The following is a 15309-nucleotide window of genomic DNA, read 5'->3' on the forward strand; positions in this document are numbered from 1 at the left end:
AGCTGAGGTTAGATTTTGGTAACAAATTCCAGTAGTTCAGCTTTTATGAAATACCTGAAATGGGAAGGTCAGGCTGATTGTTAAACACCTTTCTAGTTCTGTTTATCTAACATAATTTGAATATATATATATATATACATATACATATACACATATATACATACATACATATATATATATTTATATATATACAAATAAAATTATTATCATTATATATAAATAATTACCTGTACAATTTGAGGTTTTCTGACCACATCTTAGCCATAGATTTTACTGACCACATCAAGATCATTGCCAAGTTCATGTTGTTCAAGCACCAGTTTAAAATCTTTAATTTGGGTATTCTCACTACCCGTTCAACATTATTGTTAATGATGATTTAACTTCAGCAGTCTCTGTCATCAGTGTGGCCATGCAGGTCAATTAAACAATTACATTTGGAATTCTTGCTAAAAGTTGCCCTTGGGAAGGTCAGGCTGATTGTTAAACACCTTTCTAGTTCTGTTTATCTAACATAATTTGAATATATATATATATATACATATACATATACACATATATACATACATACATATATATATATTTATATATATACAAATAAAAGTATTATTATTATATATAAATACCTGCACAATTTGAGGTTTTCTGACCACATCTTAGCCAGAGATTTTACTGACCACATCAAGATCTTTGCCAAGTTCATGCTGTAGCACGAGTTTAAAATCTTTAATTTGGGTATTCTCACTACCCGTTCAACATTATTGTTAATGATGATTTAACTTCAGCAGTCTCTGTCATCAGTGTGGCCATGCAGGTCAATTAAACAATTACATTTGGAATTCTTGCTAAAAGTTGCCCTGACACAATGAAAACTTCATTATTTATTGTGTTTGTGAAGTGGAACATGTGCTATATGCAAGCTGAATTTATCTTTTTTTTTCTTCTTTTAATGAATGTGGATGGTGATGGATCTTTCTTCTTGTAAAAAAAAAAAATCTGAATTAAAGCATCCCATAAATAGCTCAGGATTCCCCATAATCAAAATAAAAATATTTTTAAAAGGAACAATGCCATCTGTTTGGACAAAAAAGAAAATGCCCATAAAGAGAGAAATTTGTTGTGTGTTCCATCCCCAAAGGCTGGGAGTTCAAACAGCACACCTGAGTTAAAAGTCACAGTTCTCATAAAATATGCTTTGTCACCAACTTGTTGAGGACACAGAAATGGGGCCTTTTTTGTGGGTATTTCCTTATTATTTAATTACAAATTATAATTGTAATTAAAGTAATTTCTCGTCTCTCAGACCTGAGATGCAGCATCTCATTGATTTGTGTTCTGGTTTTAGGGAGATCTGAGCTTGCAGTGTTGCTGTCTGGCCACCAGATAGAGACTGAAGCTTGTGAAATGGGAGCTTTTCCCCTTTCCCCTTCCCCTTTTCCTTCCCCTTTCCCTCCCCTTTGCCCTTTCCCCTTTCCCCCTTCTTTTCTTTTCCCCTTTCTTTGGTGGTTGAGCATTCCCTGAATTCAAGTCAGAAATCAGAGTAACCCCAACAATAAATGATTGGACAGTGTTGTTGTATAAAACACAAAATTACTTCCTTCCATGCTCTTCCATCATCAGGAAGAAAGAATCCCCTCTTGGAAAAAGAAGGGAATATTACAAATTTCGTGGTGTAAAAGTGTGAGGAAAAAAATTCAACCCAAAACTGTATGAACCCAGGGGAGCAAAATAGAACTTCTGGAAAAGTTCATACAAGTTCAGGAGTGTGCTCTGAAATGTGTGACTGTCAAAATGCACAATTGTTAAAGAAGGGACTGGCTGCAGTAGCCTGCAGAATTTAAATTATTTATAATTTTTGGATGGTGATAATACAGATATTTTTTTTTTTCACCAGGCTGTTTATTTCACAGTGGAAATTAGATCTTTATTTTTGAATTGAGCAAGCAAATTTGACTTATAAATTAGAAAATAAACATTAAGACTTGTCATACAAACTCCCTTTCCACACTAGAGCAATTTTTTGTGGGATTAGTTGGTCTGAACTATGGAATTCTTCCACATTGAGAATTTTTTCTCAAAAATCAAGTCCCTGTGCTGGTTTTGCAGCCCAGGACAGGGACTGGGCCCTGCCAGTATTCCTGATATTCCTCTGCCACATCCTGGTTTCTTTCACCAGCAAACCCCACCAGTGTTCCCATATTCCAACACCTTCTTTCAGTCAGAATTAAGGAATTTGAGGGAAATACTTGGATTTGAAGATGCTTTAACAATGACAGCTGGATCAGGACTTGGTGCTGCTCAGTGCTGTGGGAGAGAACCTAAAGATCCCCTTTAGGTGGGGTTTATTTCATGGGCCACATTTGTTTGCCAGATGAAAGGAAGAAACAAAAATGTTTTGTAAATGTCTGATGGTTTGTTTAGGAAACTTTCAGACAGTTTCCTGATGTTTACAAAGTGCTTGTACTTGTAATAAAATAAAATTAATGGTTTTTCCCCCTGCCCACACAGGAGGAGAATGGGAGTTTGGCTTTCTAGGGTGGTCCCTCGGGTACCTCAGTGCATGTCCAGTTTCAGAAGCACAAACTCTCTATAATTTCTTTCTGTGAGACCTTTTTTGGGTCGCTTTGATGTGATTCTTTTTATTTTGTCATTGAGGGGATAAAGAGTTATTTCTACAGCAACCATTATAAGTATTAAGTTATCCTATAAAAAATAGAAGGGCAGGTAGACTTGGTACTGGCAAACTCTCTTCAGTCGCAGAAGAAGACTTCTGCTTTTTCAATTTCATATCACTGATATGAATTCCAGGATCATTTATGTTGGGAAAGGTCTCCAAGATGAATCCCAGCTGTGCCCTGTTCCCACCTTGTCCCCAGCCCAGAGCTCTGAGTGCCACCTCCAGCCCTTCCGTGGACACCTCCATTTAATAACTCATTTATTAGTTCAATAATACTGATGGAAAACATGCCACAGAACAAGCTTTTCTCCAGTGGAATTGCTTAAACTCACCCTGAGTTTAGTGCAGGTGCTGTTCTGCACCTGGAGGGGAACAACCCCAGGCAGCAGCAGAGGCTGGGGGTGACCTGCTGGGGAAGGACCTGGGGACACCGAGCAGAGTGTGCTGGGGGCATCGGGATGGGCATTGCCAGCAGGTCAGGTGCTCTGGGATGGAGAGAGGAGCAGGCTGAGGGCTCAGCCACTCTCCAGAGTCCCCATCAGACTCCAGCTGGGGGGGAACAGAATTCCCAGAGCTTGTCCAGCAGTGCTGGGCACAGCCTTTGGAGCTGGTTTGTCTCTTGGTAGACCTGGATTTTGTTTATATTTTATTCCAATATTTATTTGGAATTTAATGCAGTTGAATGTGGTGAGCTGGCCCAGTTCTCCAGAAGTTCCTGTGGACTTAAATATGTGTACCTTGAATATGGTGGCAGTTCGTGTGTCAGTCCTGAGGGGGAGGAGTGATGGAGGAGAGTCTTTGTTGTCAGAGGAGATTTTCATTAAACCTATTGGGTGTAGTGGAAGGAGAAGTAGGAATTTTGGAATTTACTCCTTTTTGAAAAATTGATATAATTATTAATATATCAAAAAAGTAACTAAACTGAGTGTGGGGTTTTTCTTATTGTCAGTTAAAAAAAAAAAAACAAACCTGTTGCATTTAAATAGCTCACTTCCATGAGGAATTTCACAATTTGATGTAGTAACTATACCATTAAATTCCTGTTTTTAATCTAATTTCTGTCATATTCCCATTCCAGAGGCGGATGCCCCAGACTTTTCGTGATCCAGCCACTGCTCCACTGAGGAAACTCTCCGTAGATTTGATCAAAACATACAAGCATATTAATGAGGTAATGGCTGCAGCTGTCTTCAGTGTGCACTGATGTTTGTTACAATACATGATTTAAATGGATTTTCTATGAATAATCCCATCAAGAGATCCAAAAATTCAAGTTTTCTCTCAGTTGTTCACGTCCTGTTTGAGGTCATGGCTGTCATGGTCCTGTTTCTGTCCAGCACACAGGAAATCTTTTATCCTGGGATTTATTTTCTGTTGTTTTATAAACAAATGTTGAGCTTGCAGGACAAGGAGACACAAGTGGCACAAGCACACTTTGAGCTCAATAAAACTTTATTAATGTTTCTAAGAGCTTATAAGGAAAATGCTGAAGTGTTTTCCCTTGATTATTGAATGAAATATTACAGACAAATGGAAAATACGAAGTTGTTCAGGTTAATACATTTGACAATAAAAGGAATGTGAAGGATTTTTATGGTGATTAATGGCTTCCTTGGAATTTTTTCCCAGTCTTGGGAGAAGATCAAGTGGTAATTCTTGTTTCCAGGCTAGTTACCATTTTGAATCTTACTGTGTGCACATTGTGCTGGGGTGTTTCTGTTCCTTTGGCACCTGTGAACTCCAGAGATCAGTGTTACTATGTTTATCAGTGTTATTATTTATTAGTGTTAGTACATTTATCAGAGTTATTACTGTTACTTATTAGTGTTTGTACATTTATCAGTTATTACTGTTATTTATTAGTGTCAGTACATTTCTTTAGCTTTGCTTTCCCAGTTCTTCAATTATTCAAGACTTTCCTTTGGAATAATGACCTGACTTCAAACACAGCAATAAGAGGAGAGGATTGCTTGGTTTTCCACTTGCAGAAGTTGCACTTTCAAACCACAAGATACTGAATAAAAGTTGATTTTCCTCTTTCTTGAGCTGCAGTTCTAAGCAGGGCTCTTAAGGAAACTCCTTTTCCCCTCCAGGTTTACTATGCAAAAAAAAAACGGCGGCATCAGCAGGGCCAGGGAGATGATTCCAGTCACAAAAAGGAGAGGAAAGTTTACAATGATGGTTATGATGATGACAACTATGACTACATTGTGAAAAATGGGGAGAAGTGGATGGACCGCTATGAAATCGACTCTTTAATAGGCAAAGGATCCTTTGGACAGGTAATGGCTCCTTAGGTGTTTATATCATTGCTGTGGATCACAGCTGTGTTTAATTTGAAGTGCTGTTGCTGCTTTATTTTGAAATTAAAACTCAGTTTTCTCACTCCTGTTATCCTGAGTGCCTGTTCAGATACTCATATTTTATGCTATTTCATGTTACTACAGAAAACATTTAATTATATTTCAGTGTGTGTTGCATTTTACAACGAGAAATCCTCCACCTTTTGCCATCTGTTGACATTTTTAACTTGAGTTTGGTTTTAGTTTGAGTTGGGTTTTTAGTTTGGATTGGGTTTTTAACTTAAAACAGTACCTCCTATAAATGTCATTAGCAGCATTTGTTTTGACTGGTTGCAGCTTCAGCCAAGGCTGGAAGAAGGATGGAACTTTTGTTTTGTTGGTTTTAGTTTTTCTCAGATTTACCAGTCCTTTTACAGTGTTGGTTTAGATAATTTTATTTGCATATGAAGTGGCATCTCTGCAATAAACATCACCAAATGAGTTGTAGCTTTATTGTATCATCAGGAAAAATAGAATTAGAAAGGAGAATTCTGAATTCAAAAAGGTGAACAAGGGAGTTTGGGTGGGTTTTGAAAGTTGGATTTTCCTGATGGATTTGGCTTCTCTTGCAGGTTGTGAAGGCTTATGACCGAGTGGAGCAGGAGTGGGTGGCCATCAAAATCATCAAAAACAAGAAGGCTTTCCTAAACCAGGCCCAGATTGAAGTGAGACTGCTCGAGCTGATGAACAAACATGACACTGAGATGAAGTACTACATAGGTATGGAATTAATTACTCCTCGTTTTTATTGTATTATGAACAGTTTGGATCTTGCTGTAGAGCTTAGGCTGCTTTCAGCTGATAGCCAAATCCATTTTGGAGTATTTGTGATGATGTTTGGTGGTTCCTACCAAGCTGGTGGGTCCAGCGAGCTCAGGAAGTGTGGGGAGGAGATGGAATCAAGTGTAGGAAACCCAGCAGGACATGGAATGGTGGGAGGAGAATTCCAAAGGTGAGAGAACAGGAATTTGGAGAAGAATGTGTGGCAGGAAATGGCATCAGGTGGGAGCAAAATGTTCCATCTCAAGTGAGTTGTAAAGGATACAGAAGGAACTGCTGTGGGAGAATGGAGAAAACAAATCCATGGACTCCAGGCTGACCAAAAATCCACGTTAATTAAAAGTCTGAATTCTCATGGTGCTCATATTCAGTATTTTATTATGTCAGAAAGAGGAGCATGTTGCCTTTTCTTGGAAATGTTTTTCCTCTTTCAGTTTTCTTGTGGCAGCCTGAAGGTTTGACATTGGCAAGCCCTGCTGGCCTCTGAACAGGGAGGAATGTGATGAATATTTCACTTATTTAATGAAAAGGGCTTGGATTGGTTCCTTTCATAAATTGAGATTGTGCCTGAAGAAAATGAATACAATTCCTTGGGGATATTGATCAGTTTTATTAATTGAAGTGATCAGCTTATAAATTGCAGTGATGTCATTGTGTATTTTAAATTACTCTCACAATTAAATATTTTCTTATGTATATGTAAGGGAGTGATAACTTATTTTGATAATATATTCCTTCACAGGTTTTTGGTTAATTCAGCTTTACTGAGGTGTACCTGAGGATGTGAAAATCTCCTCTTGACCTCCAAACATGGCAGAAATATTTTGTAAATAACACAGAACCAGGAAAAAACCTGATGTTCTTATTTTACTCAGCACTCAGCTTCCTACACATTGATTAAAGCATTTAAAAGATTTCACAAGTTTTTGTACCCAAGGATGTGTAAAATGCCCCTCTGTACCCCAGGCATGGCAGAAATCTTTTGTAAATAACACAGAACCAGGAAAAAACCCAATGCTCTTATTTTACTCGGTGCTCAGCTTCCTACACATTGATTAAAGCATTTAAAAGATTTCACAAGATTTTCCAGTTTTACTGAGGTGCACCTGAGGATGTGAAAATGTCCTCTTGTCCTCCAAGCATGGCAGAAATAATTTGTAAACACCACAGAACCAGGGAAGAAAAACAATGCTCTGTTATTTTATTGATGATCCTCCTTTCTACGTGCAGTGTTGTAACTAACCCATCATTCTCAGAGTGTATTAATGACATTTTCCCCTTTTCCCCAGTGCATTTGAAGCGCCACTTCATGTTCAGGAACCACCTGTGCTTGGTGTTTGAGATGCTGTCCTACAACCTGTACGACCTGCTGAGGAACACCAACTTCCGCGGCGTGTCCCTCAACCTGACGCGCAAGTTCGCGCAGCAGATGTGCACGGCCCTGCTCTTCCTGGCCACCCCCGAGCTCAGCATCATTCACTGTGACCTAAAACCAGAGAACATCCTGCTCTGCAACCCCAAAAGGAGCGCCATCAAGATCGTGGATTTTGGCAGTTCGTGTCAGCTTGGGCAGAGGGTGAGTTTGGGGGGAAACCGGAGACAATTCTGTTTGTGCTGCTGAAAGATGTAGGATATTTAATTTATAATACTCATCTAGCTCATTGAAACTTATTCATGATGGGTTTTTAATAATAGCTCAGTTTTAAATAGAGATCCACAGTCCACAAGAGCTCAGAATCCCAAAATTGTCACGGGTGGAAAAGATCTTTAAGATCAAGTCCAAGCATGAAGCAGCAGCACCACGTTCACAACTAAACCAAGTCCAAAAGTGTTACATCCACGCCTTATTTTGAACAATTTGACAATCCTCCACTTCCTTTAGTGCCCCAGTAGATAACAATCCACCATATTATAAATTTTCCATGGTTTTTATTTCTCCTTGGCTGTGTTTTTGTACTGTCAGTGGAGAATGCACAGCACTTGGTTGTAGAAATCTGCAGTGCTAATAAATAAAAAATTAAGTAAAAATAAATAAAATGCTCTTTTTATTCCATCTATATTCCTCTGTCCATGAGCATTCCTTTAGCATGTCCCCTGTTTATGATTAGTGACACTGCAGACTGGATCTGTAGGTAAAGAATTTAGGAATTCATGGACTAACTTCACCAAAAGTGTCCCAGTTGTCTCTTGAGGAGCTGGCACTGGTCAGTAGCACCCCATTGCTTTTTCCCAGGATAAATTTAGGAATAGTGGATCAGAATATGGAATATTGTACTTAAAGCAGCAATGAGACAGAGATTTAGATTAATAAAATAACTTTTTGCTATTAACTAAAAGGAAGGACTGCAGGAAGACACCAGGAGGTGAAATGACATCTGAATTATTTATCCAAATCCATTATTTATCAATAAGAAGATAATTTTGAAATGTTAAGAATCGCAATTACAAAAACATGACATGACTCAAGCCGAACTTCTGCTTTTTTTGTGTGCACAGTATTTTCCTAAAAATTAATAATTAGATACTTTTATTAATGTAATATATACATAGATTTTTTTATCCCTGATACCTCATCTTTCCCTGCACCAAAATGGGATTTTGTGGCAGTTGTGTTTTGTCACTTGGAATTTTCATTCCCCTGGGATGCTGTGTGTGATTGTGACTTGGAGATGCTTTTCTTGCAGATATACCAATATATCCAGAGTCGTTTTTATCGATCACCAGAGGTGCTACTGGGAATGCCTTATGACCTTGCAATTGATATGTGGTCCCTTGGGTGTATTTTAGTCGAGATGCACACTGGAGAGCCTCTCTTTAGTGGGGCAAATGAGGTAAGTTATCTGCCAGGAATTAGGGTTTTTTATTGTTAATCCCCATAATGATTTTCATCTGTTTATTGGAATGCATAAATTAGGGAAGCCTGGTAATTCTGAAAGGATTAGGCAGCAATAACAGGACTTTCGTCAGGACACAAAATTACCCATTCATAATTCTCTGTGTCTTCTTCTTACTCCTTAATTTGTTTTGTCCATATTAAATTTTTAACTTAGAACTTGTGTGAGTAGCTGACATTTGTACCACAGCTGGGCTGGCTGTCACTTGTCCTTCACCAACCCATTTTATTTGGGACAGGTGGATCAGATGAATAAAATAGTGGAAGTTTTGGGGATACCACCAACCCACATCCTCGACCAAGCACCCAAAGCAAGAAAGTTCTTTGAGAAGTTGCCAGATAGCACTTGGAACTTGAAGAAGACCAAAGATGGAAAAAGGGTAGGTAAAACAATTAGGATAATAATAAATATATATATAAAAATACATAAAATGGTGAGTCGTTACTTTGTTTTTCATCATTTTATTGAAAATGCAGCTTTGTTGTTCATTTTGTTCTGTCTTGTCAATTAAATAACATTTCCTGTCGTGTTGAATAATTTCCTGATTTGATTTGACTTTTGATGTAGAATCTGTGCTGCACACACTGATTCCCAACCATTCCTCCCTCCCCACAGGAATACAAACCACCGGGAACTCGCAAACTCCACAACATCCTGGGAGTTGAGACAGGAGGGCCGGGTGGGCGCCGTGCTGGGGAGTCAGGTCATACTGTAGCTGACTACTTGAAGTTCAAAGACCTCATCTTAAGGATGCTTGACTATGACCCCAAGACACGAATCCAGCCCTACTACGCCCTGCAGCACAGTTTCTTCAAGAAAACGGCGGACGAAGGTACCAACACGAGTAACAGCGTGTCCACGAGTCCTGCCATGGAGCAGTCACAGTCTTCAGGAACCACCTCTAGTACATCTTCAAGCTCAGGTGGGTTTTGGTCATGAACAGGTGATAAAATTGTGCTTCCTTATATTGGGCATTGAATGGGCTCACCAGGAATGGGCACGGCCCCAAGGCTGCCAGAGCTGCAGGAGCCTTCGGACAGCGCTGCCAGGGATACCCAGGGTGGGATTGTTGGAGTGTCTGTGCACTTGGACTGGATGATCCTTGTGGGTCCCTTCCAACTTAGAATATTCCATGAGTCTGTGAAATGTTATTTTTTTTTCTATACTGTCAAAAAATATCGGGCATGATCACTAAACAATTATTTTAATCAGCTGGAACAGGTAAACAGAAAACCCCCAAAAATCCAACTACATGAGCAAAAATGTGAGTGATTAACATTGATTTTACACTTTTTCCTTGAAGCACTTTATAAACCTTTTATGCTGCCATTGTCTGATAGCTGTAAATTCTGTGTCCCTTTAGTCACTGAGCATGTTGGGGTTTTCCAGGTGGATCTTCTGGCACGAGCAACAGCGGAAGGGCGCGGTCGGACCCCACGCACCAGCATCGACACAGCGGTGGGCACTTCACTGCTGCTGTGCAAGCTATGGACTGTGAAACACACAGCCCACAGGTAATGCAGAACATCTGAGTGCAGGACACATAAAACCATAGATGCTCCCATCATGTACACCATTAATTGCTGTGTAGACAGACCTTGCTTTTTTAGTAGCCTTTAATCAGCTGTGTTGTTCCAGTGGTTCCTCTAATGCTGTTGGCACGTTTCAAGGTATGAGCTACAACATTTTAATTTCATTTGCTTTGCTTATTGTCTCCAGACTCCTGAGACAGAGGTCAGGGCTTTATTTTTCTAAGTGTTGTACAAATGCTGTTATTACTGTAATGTAAAGCTACTCCTATAATTTTGACAGCAAAGTCACTTATCAGACTTCCTTTAAGTGTTTGAAAATAATCCAGGATGTGCATTCATTTTTCTTCAGGTATATGTAGAAAAGTATTGGAAATTACTCTTAAGTACAGGCCTGCATTTCTAGAATAATTGTGCAGCTTCAAGATTTGGTTAACATTTAAAAAAAATTGCATAAATACAAGTAACTTAATCTCTCATGCGTTGTTCAAGATAGAAAAGTATTGGAAATTATTCTTAAGGGTATGCCTGAAATTCTAGAATAAATGTGCAACTGTAAGGCTTGGTTAACATTTAAAAAAATTGGCATAAATACGAATAACTTCATCTCTCATGTGTTGTTCAAGAACTGACTGGATGTGACACTCAGTCGACAAGGTAGTCAGAGGTTGGATGGTCTTGAGTGGTCTTGGATGGTTGGTCTTTTCCAGCCTTTGTGATTCTGTGACTGGGTGAAAGGACAGCGATGGTTGGTCTTTTGCAGCCTTTGTGATTCTGTGACTGGGTGAAAGGACAGCTTTGAGTCAGCGTTTTCATTGGGATTTTGCAGGTTCGGCAGCAGTTTCCCCCTCCCATCGGTTGGACAGCCACCGAAGCTCCCACCCAGGTCACCGTCGAGAACCACCCGGTTCAGGAAACCACCTTCCATGTAAACCCTCAGCAACAGAACGCATTACACCATCACCACGGCAACAGCTCCCACCACCACCACCATCACCACCACCTGCAACTGCAAGGTTTGGTTAACGTTTTAAAAAACTGGCATAAATATGAATAACTTAATCTCTCATGTGTTGTTCAAGAACTGACTGGATGTGACACTCAGTCGACAAGGTAGTCAGAGGTTGGATGGTCTTGGATGGTTGGTCTTTTGCAGCCTTTGTGATTCTGTGACTGGGTGAAAGGACAGCTTTGAGTCAGCGTTTTCATTGGGATTTTGCAGGTTCGGCAGCAGTTTCCCCCTCCCATCGGTTGGACAGCCACCGAAGCTCCCACCCAGGTCACCGTCGAGAACCACCCGGTTCAGGAAACCACCTTCCATGTAAACCCTCAGCAACAGAACGCATTACACCATCACCACGGCAACAGCTCCCACCACCACCACCATCACCACCACCACCACCACCACCATGGACAGCAAGCCTTGGGCAGCCGGACCAGGCCGAGAGTCTACAATTCTCCAACAAACAGCTCCTCCACCCAGGATTCTATGGAGGTGGGCCACAGTCACCACTCCATGACATCCCTGTCTTCCTCAACTACTTCTTCCTCTACATCTTCCTCCTCTACTGGTAACCAAGGCAATCAGGCCTATCAGAACCGCCCAGTGGCTGCTAATACCTTGGACTTTGGACAGAACGGAGCTATGGACATGAATTTAACAGTCTACTCTAATCCGCGCCAAGAAACTGGCATAGCTGGACATCCCACGTACCAGTTCTCTGCTAATACAGGTCCTGCTCATTACATGACTGAAGGACACCTTGCCATGAGGCAAGGCATTGATAGAGAAGAGTCTCCCATGACAGGAGTTTGTGTTCAGCAAAGTCCTGTGGCTAGCTCGTGACTAAACTGAAACTAAGTTTGTTTCTTGTGTGTTTTTATAGAAGTGGTGTTTTTCCAAAAAACAAAGTGCAAAGCTGCTTGAATCAGAAGGAGATAAACTCACTGAACCGCTACAGGAGGGCAAAGTTGACTATTTTTTTAAACTTGAAAAGATTGCAAAGGGACAATGAAGTTTTGTTTTTTTTTTTGGTTGGTTTTTTGCTGGGGGGAGGTTTTTTTGGTTGGTTTTTTTTTAAGAGCCATGTCTGGACCCACCTTAACGGATAGCTTAGTGGTGTTCACCTTTTGCTTCCCCCGTTTTAACTTGCCACAACCTAGTCATAGCTTGGTTTTTTTGGGGAGGGGTTTTGATTTTTTTAATTTTAATTTTAAATTTTTTTTGCTCTCATTCGACAGGGGTTATTGTTCAAATGTTAGTCATAGTTGCAAACTAGTTTCTTTTTAAAGGCATTGCACATGATTTCTAAAAAAAGGCCCTTTGAAGTTTTTTGGGTGGGAGGGGGAGTGAGTAATATATATATTTTTTTTAGTTCCCCAAACAACCATGGGCACAGAAATGCAGTACTGTAAGAAAGAGGGACCTTCAGATTACACAAATATATTATTCTTCAGCTGTAAAAAGGGACGGTTGTGACGGAGTTTGTGAGGCACATTGAGCATGCGAAGTGGCGGTGAGCAGAACTCTCCTTTTCTGAATCTACTGAGGATCAAAGCAGCAATTGTGATGGGAATTCTGTGGGTGCCACCTTTTGGAGCCCACGGGCAGTTAGGATGGAAATCTGACTGGTTTCATAACTGAGGTGCACTGAGAAGCAATCAACGGGTCGGTCCTGGCCAGTCCTGGGGAGGTCTAAGTGGTGGTCTTTGGGATAACCTTTGGCCTTATGGATTTGGACTCTTAAGTTAGAAGAGCCTACCATTTCAGATGCAATCACTTTTGGACATGCTTTTGCAGACAGTCCTTAATGCTGAAAACACAGAGAATGGGTAATTCAAGAGGCCTTTCTTTTAAAATAGACTTTTGTGACCCACTTATTGTAAGGTATTGCAAGGTCACTTTGCGTGTGTCATAAAGTTGACTTCCTTATTGGTTGAAGGTCACAGGAGTAGTGGTTTGCGTTTGATGGAAATAGCTACAACTGTGTCCCTTCCTGCTTTTTACTTTTTTCTTTTGCTTTTTCTCGGCACGTGGTTTTCTCCACCATTACTTCTGCACAAAGACGTCTTCTGTTCATCCTGAACATTTTTAAAAAAAAAAAAATGCAGAATTTTATGTGACTGCTTTTTTGCCTCACAATTATGCTGTGAATTTTACAAAAATTTATTTTCTTTTTTGATAATTTATTGTACCAAAGCTGTTTTTATAGCACATAGATGTCTGTAACCAATAATGTAGCAGTTCTGCACTTTGACACAAGGTGTAACTAGACCATTTTTAAATGTCAGTTGAAAAATTATGGCTGTACTATTGCTTAAACAAAACTGGAACTGTTGTTGAATTCATAGCCAATACATTTACAGCAATCTGTGTACTGAAGATAATAGATTGACATCTACTTGGAGACTATAACATCTGTTACATTATCAATGTGTTCAGGCTTCTGAAAGTTAAAAGGGACACTAGATCCAGAAGCTATGAAACCAGCAGTTGATTCTTGTATTCCTTATTAACAAAATTGTAAACTTGAAGGCAAAGACCTTGATTGCATGAACAGGTCCAAAAAAATAATAGGCTGAGTAAAGCAAAACCCTCACGGGAGACCTGAGGTTAGCAGGCTGTATTTAACAGGTGCCTAATTTTTGGGTAACGCTGCCTTAATATAACACAGTCAGCTTGGCAGTTGCAAAATTTATGGGCCCATCCAAGAGATTTTTTTTTGTTTTGTTTTGTTTTTGTTTTTTTTTTGTTTGGTTTTTTTTTTTTGGGGGGGGGAAAAGGCAAAAAAAATTTAAAAAAGCTGCGTGAGGAAAAAAACCTTGGTGAAGGAATGAAGGTGAGTTCCTTGATTGCCCATCCCAGATGAACAGTGTCACCCATCCTCTCTTACAGAAGCAGTGATCTACCTCTGCCAGTAAGCCCTTGGAAAAGTTCATTTTAGCAGCAAATGGTCAATTCCATGCGGCCAAGTTGTTTTTTCAGTCGAAAAGGTGGAATTTTTTAAACTCACAGTGGCAACACAGCAGCTGACTACTGTGTGCATGGGAATGAATCCTTGGGATTAGCTTTTTTCTGTAAATCATGGTTTTCTTAATCAAATATTTCTTTTTGTACTGACACATCAACCTTGTGGATGAAAGCAGATTTTTTTCCCCCCCGCCGTTTTTTTTGGGTTTTTTTTTTTTGTTGGTTTTCTTTTGAAGCTCAGTTATTCAGAGAAGTTTATGGGATTTGGAAGGCTGTCACCTTAGAAAAGAATGCTGAGTTTAGCAATATCAAATAAAAGGAATCCAGTTCTTACTGCTGTCTAGGAATATAAGGGTAATACGGAATCTGGGTAACACCACGCGCCACCCCTTAGCAAGCGCCAAAAAAACCCCACCAAACCTAAAGCAGTTCAAAGAAATAACCTCTACATCAAGAAGAAAAAAAAAAAAATCATAAAATCCAGTGCTTCTGCATACTGTGTTATGTTACAGTCCAGTTTTGTGTGCTTTACTACACAGTTTGGTTACAGGACTTCTGTGCATTGTAAACATAAACAGCATGGAAAAGGTTAAATACCTGTGTTCAGATTGTAAGATCTAGTCCGGACTTGCTGTGTATATTGTAACGTTAAATGAAAAGACAAGCCCTTTGTATTATAGTCATGCAGTCTTATGTATGATAAACAGTTGAATAATTTGTCCTCAGACTCTTTACTGTGCTTTTTAAAAAGGAAAAAAAAAAAAAAAAAAAAAGAAGAAAAAAAGAGAGTAATTTAAGAAAAAAACAAAGAAAAAATGTAAAAGTAGTAAGTCTTCCTATGCAATTAACCTACTCCAAGCCATGGTATGGTAGGTATAATTATACTATATGTAAATATCAGATACATTGAAACAGACTTAAAAATATGAAAGTAAAAGTTGGAGGCGTAACAGCTAATTTGGAGTTTTTAATTGAAAACCAGCGAGGTCTGCAAATCACTGATGTGTGAACACAGCTCTGCTCAATTCTCATGGACTGTGCTTGTAGTTTGAGTTCTTTAATCCTCATCTCTTAGTCTGAGTGTTCTGATGTGCTCTGCATCTTCCTCCCCATCCCA

The 15309-nt window shown here is 39.5% G+C and overlaps 1 protein-coding gene across 1 annotated transcript in view; it reads left to right on the forward strand.

Annotated features, from left to right (window-relative positions):
- DYRK1A (dual specificity tyrosine phosphorylation regulated kinase 1A) overlaps positions 1 to 14909 on the forward strand; it is a 75642-nt gene extending 60733 nt beyond the window's left edge. The window contains exons 4-12 of the mRNA XM_041487751.1: positions 3756 to 3848; positions 4771 to 4959; positions 5592 to 5739; positions 7089 to 7375; positions 8484 to 8630; positions 8932 to 9072; positions 9309 to 9615; positions 10083 to 10207; positions 11445 to 14909. Coding sequence (XP_041343685.1) covers positions 3756 to 3848; positions 4771 to 4959; positions 5592 to 5739; positions 7089 to 7375; positions 8484 to 8630; positions 8932 to 9072; positions 9309 to 9615; positions 10083 to 10207; positions 11445 to 12068 — 2061 coding nt within the window. The 3' untranslated portion in view covers positions 12069 to 14909. The remainder of the gene's footprint in view (positions 1 to 3755; positions 3849 to 4770; positions 4960 to 5591; positions 5740 to 7088; positions 7376 to 8483; positions 8631 to 8931; positions 9073 to 9308; positions 9616 to 10082; positions 10208 to 11444) is intronic.
- Positions 14910 to 15309: the final 400 nt, after the last annotated feature.

Source organism: Pyrgilauda ruficollis, unplaced genomic scaffold, assembly GCF_017590135.1.
Source record: "Pyrgilauda ruficollis isolate IOZ18807 unplaced genomic scaffold, ASM1759013v1 scaffold84, whole genome shotgun sequence".
NCBI classification, from domain to species: domain Eukaryota; kingdom Metazoa; phylum Chordata; class Aves; order Passeriformes; family Passeridae; genus Pyrgilauda; species Pyrgilauda ruficollis.